The 9,704-nt window shown below is 50.3% G+C and overlaps 1 protein-coding gene across 2 annotated transcripts; it reads left to right on the plus strand.

Moving 5' to 3' along the window:
- Positions 1–1,612: 1,612 nt before the first annotated feature.
- On the plus strand, positions 1,613–9,502 carry RBM42 (RNA binding motif protein 42). 2 transcript variants are annotated; one of them, XM_032842054.1, is made up of 10 exons: positions 1,613–1,740; positions 1,968–2,112; positions 3,425–3,509; positions 3,618–3,692; positions 5,486–5,551; positions 5,631–5,806; positions 6,208–6,540; positions 6,867–6,984; positions 8,966–9,160; positions 9,253–9,502. In XM_032842054.1, exons 1-10 carry the CDS (start codon positions 1,613–1,615, stop codon positions 9,363–9,365), a joined length of 1,434 nt encoding a protein of 477 aa, XP_032697945.1. In that variant the 3' UTR covers positions 9,366–9,502. The 2 variants fall into 2 exon arrangements, with proteins under 2 accessions (XP_032697945.1, XP_032697946.1); XM_032842055.1 differs by lacking the exon at positions 5,486–5,551 and having other exon boundaries at positions 5,652–5,806; positions 9,253–9,365.
- The last annotated feature ends 202 nt before the right edge of the window (positions 9,503–9,704 follow it).

Consider the following 9,704-nt stretch of genomic DNA (forward strand, 5'->3'; position numbering starts at 1 on the left):
TTGTCACTGGCAAGAAGAGCCTAAAGAAGCAAGGCAACTAAATGCAATGTATTCTGGATGGAATGCTCAAACGTAAGAGATTAAACACCAAGAAAATATGAATACAAAGTATGGATTCTAGTTAATAATGTGTTTTTTTAAAAGGCGTCCTATTCTTTTTATCGCATCTGTAGCACAGAAGCAAACAAAAGCCAGTGGTTTTTAAAAAATATTTATTTACTTGAGAGAGAGAGAGAGAGAGAGAGCGAGTGAGCACAAGCAGAAGGAAAGGGCAGAGGAAGAGGGAGAAGTAGGCTTCCAGCTAAGCAGGAAGCCCAGATGGAGCTCAAACCCAGAACCCCGGATCATGACCAGAGCCCAAGGCAGACGCTTAGCCGACTGAGCAACCCAGGCACTCCTAGTGTTGTGTGTTTTAAATATTCGTAATGAGGGGCGCCTGGCTGGCTCAGTGGGTTAGATCTCTGCCTTCTGCTCAGGTCATGATCTCTGGGTCCTGGGATCGGGCCTAGCAACGGGCTCTCTGCTCAGCGGGGAGCTTGCTTCCCCCTCTCTGCCTGCCTCTCTGCCTACTTGTGATCTCTCGCTGTCAAATAAATAAATAAAACCTTTTTTAAAAATAAATATTCGTGGGGCACCTGGGTGGCTCAGTGGGTTAAACCTCTGCCTTCAGCTCGGGTCATGGTCTCAGGGTCCTGGGATAGAGCCCCCCACATCGGGCTCTCTTCTCAGCAGGAAGTCTGCTTCCTCCCCCCGCCCCCCCCCCCCCCCCCCCCCTGATCTCTCTCTGTCAAAAAAAAAAAAATCTTAAAATAAATAAATAAATATTCGTTATGAAACACACTGAGGACTACCAAAAAAAAAAAAAAGATCAGTCAGCTGTGTCCCAAGAAAGGACAGAGAGACCAAATCTACACACACGCGACTTTCTGGGTTGACGCATTTTACTACTCTCTCGGCCTTTACAGGAACTATTCTCCCACCCAGAACATCTTCATTTTCATGTAGCAACTCTTCAGACGTCACCTTCCCCAGAAAGCATGGTTCAGGCGCCCCGTCCCTGGTCTTTCTGGAAGTAACTGTCCAGTAGTGTGTCTCTACCGACTAAAAGGCCACGGTACTCAGCACTCTATAGCCTCGCCCAGCCCTGCGTTGATGCGGACCTCTGTGTTTTAAAACTTCCGGAAGGAGCCTCAGTGGCACAGGCGGAGCCTCAGTGGCACAGGCGGAGCCTCCAAACTTTGCTGAGCTCTCAAAGGTCCGGTTTCCTCGTTAGGGACGGGGCCAACCACTTTACAGCGCTCTCATTAGCCCTTGTTCCTCCAATGAAGGCGTGGCCACCTCACTTAGTTGCACTTACTTAGACCCAGGCTCTTCATTGGTTCCTTTTTCCAGCACTCTGATTGGTTTATTTTCCCCCCTTGGGGCGGGCCCTCCAAGTGTGACCAGATTCTCATTGGCCTCTCTTCATCTGATGTCATGGACCAGCGCCCGTCGCTTTCGCTGATACGTCATTCAAGGGCGCCAACCCCGACAAGACCAGAGAGTAGACAGCGGAACTGGAGGAGGCCGCTGAACCGAGGCGGTAGTAGTGGCGACAGCGACGGCAGCAGCGATGGCCGGGGCGGGGCCAGCCCCGGGACTCCCGGGTGCAGGAGGACCTGTGGTCCCAGGCCCTGGCGCCGGCATGCCGGGCAAGAGCGGGGAGGAACGCTTGAAGGAGATGGAGGCGGAGATGGCCCTGTAAGGCCCGCGATAAAAAGCTGTCCCACAGTTAGAGCCACCGAGCCCTGGAGTCTCCAGGCCGAAATTTAGCCCGCTATGGCTCTTTCATGGGGGAATGGGACTTTGGGGATTGTGGGGGAGGGAGAAAGAAGAGGTTGGCAGGGGTGAAGGCGCTATCGCGGTATACCCAGCGTTTCAGAATTAATGGGAGGTCCTGAGCTGTGATGTCGGTTTTGCCTCCTCAGGTTTGAGCAGGAAGTTCTGGGGGCTCCGGTAACCGGCATCCCAACTGCTGTGCCTGCGGTGCCCACGGTCCCCACGGTAGAAGCGATGCAGGTCCCAGCGGCTCCTGTGATCCGCCCAATTATCGCAACCAACACTTACCAGCAGGTACGGCTGAGCCAAGGCATATAACTCCGAGAGCACAGTGCCTTGAACACAGTGTTTGTATACAAAGAGCTGTTGACATGTTGACTTATTGATTAACATGACAGATGTGTTTTATGTGTCAGGCACTGAGAACACAGTAACCACTAAGCAAACAATATCTCTGCCCTTTGGGAGCTTATATTCTGGAGCATGTTATCCAGTAGAACTTTCTGTAATGATAAAAATACTCTGTATCTATTTAAAATTTACATTTAAGTTAAATAGTTCCTCACTCTTATTAGTTACATTCACCTGCTCAATAGCCAGCTGTATGTGACTAGTGGAGAGAAACTATTAGAAAGAAAACAAGTAAATGAAACTTGTTCATTCTGTCAGTAATTGTTGGGTGCCTTCTATGCATCAGGCACTATTCTAGGCATTAAGCACATAGCAGAGAACAATACAGGAAAAACAGTCACTACCTTTTTTGAGGTTTACATTTTACTGGGTGAAGACAGGTAAAGTAGAGTAAGAAAGAAAAGGTTTATCAGTGTGATGAGGAAAATCCTTTCTGAGGAGGTGACAGTTAAGCAAAGATAAAAAGGACATGATAGAGGGAACCTTGGGGATATCTAGGGGAAGAGCATTCCCCGCAGAGAGAACTGCGAGTGCAAGGGCCATGACACAGGTGACATGTTCAGGGGACAGCAGAGAGAACAGTGTGGCTAGAGTAGAGCAAGCAAGCAAGCAAGCAAGAGAGAGAGAGAGATTGGGAGGAGATGAGGACAGAGAGGTGATAGAGACAGACCTGGTAGTACCATGTGGGCTACCATAAAGACCTTGGTCTTTACTCTGAGATGGGATGCTTTTGAAGGATTTTGAGCAAAGGGGTAATATGGTCCAACTTAGACATTAACTAATTATGGCTGTGTTTGGAGAACAGACTGTAGGGGGCCGGGACAGAGTCAAGGAGACTGAAGAAGAGGCTACCGTAATCATCTAGGCAAGATATAATGATGGCTTGGACCAGGGTGGTGGCATGGGAGATGAGAAGGACAGGATGGACACAACTTCAGATAGTGCTAAATGCATTGAGGAAGATGAAACAGGATAACAAGAAAAGTTGCAACTGAGAGGGGTTAAGGACAGCTTTCACTAGTGGAATCCCAAAAGCCTCCCTGAAAAGTGACATTTTAACTTAGACTTAAGGTTGACAGATAGCCAGCCCCACACAGAATACAAAGAATAAAACCCCTGGCCTCCCAGGGTGAGCCAGCCAGTGCAGCTTGTGGGCACTAAATCAGGCCCCTCACCCCAATTTCCTTCCCAACAGGTCCAACAGACTCTGGAGGCCCGGGCAGCTGCTGCAGCCACAGTGGTTCCTCCCATGGTGGGTGGACCTCCTTTCGTGGGTCCAGGTAAGTAAGGAGTGGTGGAGGAGAGGGAGCCAGGGGATCAATCAGAGTAATAAAAAGGGATGCCTGGGACACTCCTCCCACAACCCTTGTCTCTTTCCATTCCAACAGTTGGCTTTGGCCCTGGTGATCGGAGTCACCTGGATAGTCCAGAGGCTCGAGAAGCTATGTTCCTGCGTCGAGCAGGTAGGTCTGGGCCAGGAATCCCACCTGTAACCAAGCACTCTTGTTTTGACGACTACAGCATCTTGCCGACATCATTGTGCTAACTCTTCATTTCATCCCCATTCTGACATTACCGTCTTCGTAAAGCACAAACCGGATCATACACTTAGGAGTTTGCCCTTAGTAAGGCTTCACTTGATCATTGCAAACCAACCCCCTTATTGTTACTCCTAATCGCTACTCTTTGCTGTGTTTCTCCGTGGTACTTAATACCCTGTAACAAGCTATACAAATCATTTATTACGGCAATCACCTTTTGTTTCCTCTAAAATATAAGGTCTATGAGGAACAAAAGTCTTGTGCCTGCCACATTGTAAGCAGTATGTGCTATTTGTGGATGGGGTAAATAAACCATCAAATAAACACCAAGCTCTTCAGCTGGCAGTCAAGACCCTGCATCCCCTAGCCCCTTACACAGAGATCCACATATACTCCCCAGAAGTCCTAGGCATTGCTAGAATGTGCCCACAATGTTCTTGTTGACCTCCCTTCTGTCCCCTGCTGTCATCCAGCTATAATCTTCCAAAGCCTATTAACTAAATCAGAATCAAGTTAACTAAACCTATCCTCTCCACAGGTCATTCTTACTTTTGTTGTCAAGGTGACGTTTATATACACATGGTCAATTTTTTTAACACTACTTCCTGATATGTATGAAAGAATACATGTTCTTTTTTTTTTTTCTAAGATTTTTTTTTTTAATTTATTTTTATTTGACAGACAGAGATCCACAAGTAGGCAGAGAGGCAGGCAGAGAGCGAAGGAGGGAAAGCAGGCTCCCCGAAGAGCAGAGAGCCCGATGCAGGGCTCGATCCCAGGACCCTGGGATCATGACCTGAACCAAAGGCAGAGGCTTTAACCCACTGAGCCACCAAGGTGCTGCAAGAATACATGTTCTTAAAGTTCTGGTACAGTCACTATTAGATCAAACTTAGGTGTTGTGTTACTTAATTCCTTTTACACTTTTTTTTATCTGATATCTGAGAAATCTTAACATCTCTTATTCTTTAGTAGGCTTTGATCATAATGTACATCTGACCTAGTCACCCTGCCTAGCTACCAACCTTGCTGTGGCTCCCTGCTGCCCTCAGGAGGACATCCATGATCAGGCCAACAAGGCTATGCTTGGATGCCTGCTAACCTTTTGACCATTCTCTTACAGTGCTCTCCAAATTTCAGCCTGTTATTAAAATTATACTGAATTGAAAAGGGAAAGAAAATTATTTGTAAATGTTCTCCTTGCCAGTAATCTTTACAGTCACCCTTTGCCTGACCAAAGGCAGCTGGGTCTTTATTATCCTTTAGGTTTTAGCTCATAGGTCCCTTTCTCTAGGAAGCCTCTAGCTGCCCTGGCTAAGTCGGAGGGCTTCTATGGGTTCCCACCGCTCCCCAGGCTTCCCCCTCATAGTTCCAGTCACCCTACCTGGGCTTTACCCCATCCTGGCCCTGATCACTCTAGACTGTCACCCTCTGGTGATGGGTCTCTTCCCTCCTGCTCTGGACCAGGAGCTCCCTGAGAGCCTTTGGTCCTTTGGTGTGTCCATAATATTGTCCAGGACAGGGACACCCAGAGGAGATGCTCAGTGGTAAATTTTTGCTGAATGAACAAATGGAAAGACTCCTGCATCACCTAGAAGGTTCCCCAGACTCTTCTCCAGGATTTCTTGGATGCTGAGAGTACCCACACACACACACACCTCACCTCAAGTGCCCCGGTCCCCCATGACACACACCCCCATCTCTCTCTCCCACAGCTGTGGCCCCTCAGAGGGCCCCTATCCTGCGTCCGGCCTTCGTCCCCCACGTGCTACAGAGAGCAGGTGAGGGGGCCAGGGTCATCATCTGTGCCACATAACTTCCCTCTTAAATCCTCCAGCTCCCCCACTAACACCCTGACAGATTCTGCTCTTTCTTCTGCAGCAGGTGGTCCCCGCCCCATGGCCCTGCGGCCCCCTCACCAGGCCCTCGTGGGTCCCCCTCTGCCTGGCCCCCCGGGACCACCTATGATGCTGCCACCGATGGCTCGGGCCCCAGGGCCCCCACTGGGCTCCATGGCTGCTCTGAGACCTCCGCTGGTAAGTGTGGACAGGGAGCTCGTGGCCAGAGGTGTGACGGGTAGAGAGATGCGCAATCCTGGCTTGATGGGCCATGTCTGAATCTGCCTTCTCACTCTCTGACTCTGTCTCTCACTATTTCTTTTTGTGGCTGAATCTGTTTTTCTTTCTTTTGTGAGGAAAGTAGAGAAACACATGCCTTGGGTTGTTTCTGTCCCTATATCTCTATTTTTCTGATTGTCCCTCTCTGTTCTTCTGTTCTCATGTCTTTGCCCTTGTGTCTGTCTCTGACTAGAGATTCCTTTCTCGGGGTAGGTGTCTCTTGTCTGCTCTCTGGCCTCAGACCCTTGCTTTGTTGTACAGGATGGGGGTAAGGTCTGAGCCTGGGAAAGGGCACTCTTCATTTTCTCCCTTTTCTACAGGAGGAGCCAGCAACACCTCGAGAGCTGGGGCTAGGCCTGGGGTTGGGCTTGAAAGAGAAGGAAGAGGCAGTGGTGGCAGCGGCAGCCGGGCTGGAGGAGGCTAGCGCAGCTGTGGCCGTTGGGGCAGGAGGTGCCCCCACCGGCCCTGCGGTCATTGGGCCCAGCCTGCCATTGGCCCTGGCCATGCCTTTGCCTGAGCCTGAGCCCCTGCCCCTCCCGCTAGAAGTTGTACGAGGCCTACTGCCCCCACTGCGCATTCCTGAGCTCCTGTCCCTGCGTCCACGACCCCGGCCTCCACGGCCTGAGCCACCACCTGGCCTCATGGCTCTTGAGGTAAGCAGGGAGCATAGCAGCTGGGGATGGGAGGCAGGTAGAATGGGCAGGGAGGGCAGACAGGAACCCATGATCTTCCACACCCAGAAACACATGTAGTCCTGTACTGATGGAGGTAAGAGGGACCCAGGAAATTGGAGGGGCTGGGAAGACATGGGGAAAAGGAGACAGACACAGGTACTTCACATTCAGAAGTACATCCAGCTCTTTAATTATAGAAGCAGGACAGTGAGAGGCATAGGCAGGTGGGGAAGGTTGAAGGGGACACGTGGGTCCAGGAGACTTAACACCAAGCCTTTTGCGCCCCATCCCCCTTTCCTCTACAGGTCCCAGAGCCCTTGGGTGAGGACAAGAAGAAAGGAAAGCCAGAGAAATTGAAACGCTGCATTCGCACAGCAGCTGGGAGCAGCTGGGAGGACCCCAGCCTGCTGGAGTGGGATGCAGGTAAGGGGCCCAAGTGCAGGGCCAGGGATTGCTCAGTCAAGGACGCACCAAGGTCTCCTCCTTGGGACAGACACAGGGAAGGTAAACCAACAAACTCCGCAACTGCCGCCTCTCTGTAGAGTAGGCCCTGCTATCTGCCTGCTTCATGGAGGGCTAGGCTATGGTTCTGGGGGACAGGCCCTCACCTAGCCAGTGAACAGAATTTCATAAAGGCAACTGATACCTAGGACTTCCTAAACTGTTTTATTGATGAGAGGCCTGGCTTGCTAAAGGTAAAAGGAATTTTTTTTTTCCTCTCAACTTCTTATGAAAAATTTTAAACACTGGGGGCGCCTGGGTGGCTCAGTCAGTTACGCCTCTGCCTTTGGCTCCAGTCATAAACCCAGGGTCCTGGGATCAAGCCCCACATCTGGCTCCCTGCTCAGTGGGGAACCTGCTTCTCCCTCTCCCTCTGCCTGCCACTCCCCCTGTTTGTGCGCGTGCTCTCTTTCTCTTCCTCTGTCAAATAAATAAATACAATCTTTAAAAAAAAATTTTTGAAACACTGAATTACGCAGTGAACAGTCATGTATATCCGCCCCTACATTCAGCAGTGGCCATTTTGCTGTATTCACTTTACCTTTCTGTGTGTATACATTTTTTTTTTGGATTTTGCTCAGTCATTTGGAGCAAGTTATAAATGAAGTTATCACTTCACTCCTAAATACCTCCGCATTCATCTCCTAAGAAAAGTGACAGTCTCTTTTATATCATAATATCGTTAACATTCCTAAGAAAATGATCATTCTGTGTTATCTCATATTCCCTTTATGTTTAAATTTCCCCAGTTGCCTCTAAAGCATCTGTTGCAGCCATCTTTGCCCGTGAATCAGGATGCAGGCAATTTTTGGTCTCTAGATTACCTTGTAATGAGAATGGTCTCCCTACTACCACTTTGTCTTGCGTGTAACAGTTTTTTTTTAATGTCCAACCTAGTCAGTTTTTAGAAGACCCCTCCCTCTGAGTTTATCAGACTATTTCCTCTTAGGGGAGCCTAACTTATTCTCAGAGAGTGTCCCTAATCACCACCGAAGCTGTCCGGCAGCCACAGTGCTAACCGAGGAAATGGACCTGCCTCCCATCTGAGTCCTTGACTTCTGCCTCTTTTGAGCATCGTCCGCCTGCCCCAGGCCAGGGCATGGCAGTGTCAGCCTAGAGGTGGTCAGGGCATGCTATGGACCCTAATTCTGTGATCTGGGCAAACCACTTAGCCTTTCTATCCTTCTTTCCTCACTCTAACAAGGGGATAATAATAGTATGTGCCTTGTTGGGGAAGGGATGCTTTGGGCTCGAGTATATTCAGTCTGGCTCATGCCCAGCCCAGGGGAGATGCTCAGGAATGGCAGCTGAGGTCGGCCTTGGAGAAGGGTCAGACAGTGTGTTCATGTTTCGGAGAATTAGAGTGGGCTTTGCAAAGAAAGCCAGAGAGTGTAAGGAGCCTAGGGGATATCCATGGTGAGATGTCCAGGAGACCAAGGGGTGCCAGGAGCTCCGAGGAGAGGCCAGGGGTAGGACAGAGTTGGAGCCTTCATCATGGCAATGGGTGAGATGGCCCTGGGGTGGGGAAGGGCAGTGCAGGTAGTTAAAAGTGAGGACTCTGGAGCCAGGTGCCTGAGGTCTTGTCCTAGCTCTGTGACTACCTGGTTGAGTAATTTTGGGCAGGTAACATGACTGCTCTGTGCCTCGGTATAAAAGGGCCCATTGGGAGTTCCAGGTGTCTTAAAACCTCATGAGTACTTAGCAGACAGTCTAGTGCAGGGTAAATACCATACAGATTTTGGCTGTTATTACAGAGAGGGCCCCAGGCCAAGACTGCTGGAAATACAGAGGCGGTGGGGGGGGGGGATGTTGGGGGATGCCTCCAGAGAAGGAGAGTTATTTAAGTAAGGCGGACACAGGACCGGGCATCTGCATCTTCTGACCTCCTCTTTCCCAACCCCAGATGACTTCCGGATCTTCTGTGGGGATTTGGGCAATGAAGTGAATGATGACATCTTAGCACGCGCCTTCAGCCGCTTCCCATCCTTCCTTAAGGCTAAGGTGATCCGAGACAAGCGCACAGGCAAGACCAAGGGCTATGGCTTCGTCAGCTTTAAGGACCCCAGCGACTACGTGCGCGCCATGCGTGAGATGAATGGTGGGTGAGGCCTCTCTCAGGGACCATGGGTGTGATGAGCATCTGGCCTAAGCCTGACCCCGAACCTGACCTTGAACCCTCCATTCCCACAGGGAAGTATGTGGGCTCACGCCCCATCAAGCTCCGCAAGAGTATGTGGAAGGACCGGAACCTGGATGTGGTGCGTAAGAAGCAGAAGGAGAAGAAGAAGCTGGGCCTGAGATAGGGTCGGTGGCCAGGCACCCGCTCCCTCCTGGCCGGGCGCTGGCTCTTCTCCCCGTTCTCTTTGGAAGACCCCCAACTAGCCACCCACCCACCCTCCCCAAAACCAGTTTCAATAAATTTACATTATTTCCGTCCCTGGCTGGGCTTGCAAGCACTCTTTGGGGAGCAGGGCTTGGCATCCCCCAATCTGGGAATAGTGATTAGTAGGGAGCTTTGAAAGTTTACCTAGACAAACATGCAGATGGACATCTTTCTGTCCCTACTGTGCTCCCGTCACATCTTCCTGAACCCTCTTTTAAGTGCATTTTGAGCACAGCCCATTTGACAGAGGAGAAAGCAA

The sequence above is a fragment of the Lontra canadensis genome, unplaced genomic scaffold (genome assembly GCF_010015895.1).
Source record: "Lontra canadensis isolate GAN:19392208 unplaced genomic scaffold, GSC_riverotter_1.0 scaffold125, whole genome shotgun sequence".
Taxonomy (NCBI): domain Eukaryota; kingdom Metazoa; phylum Chordata; class Mammalia; order Carnivora; family Mustelidae; genus Lontra; species Lontra canadensis.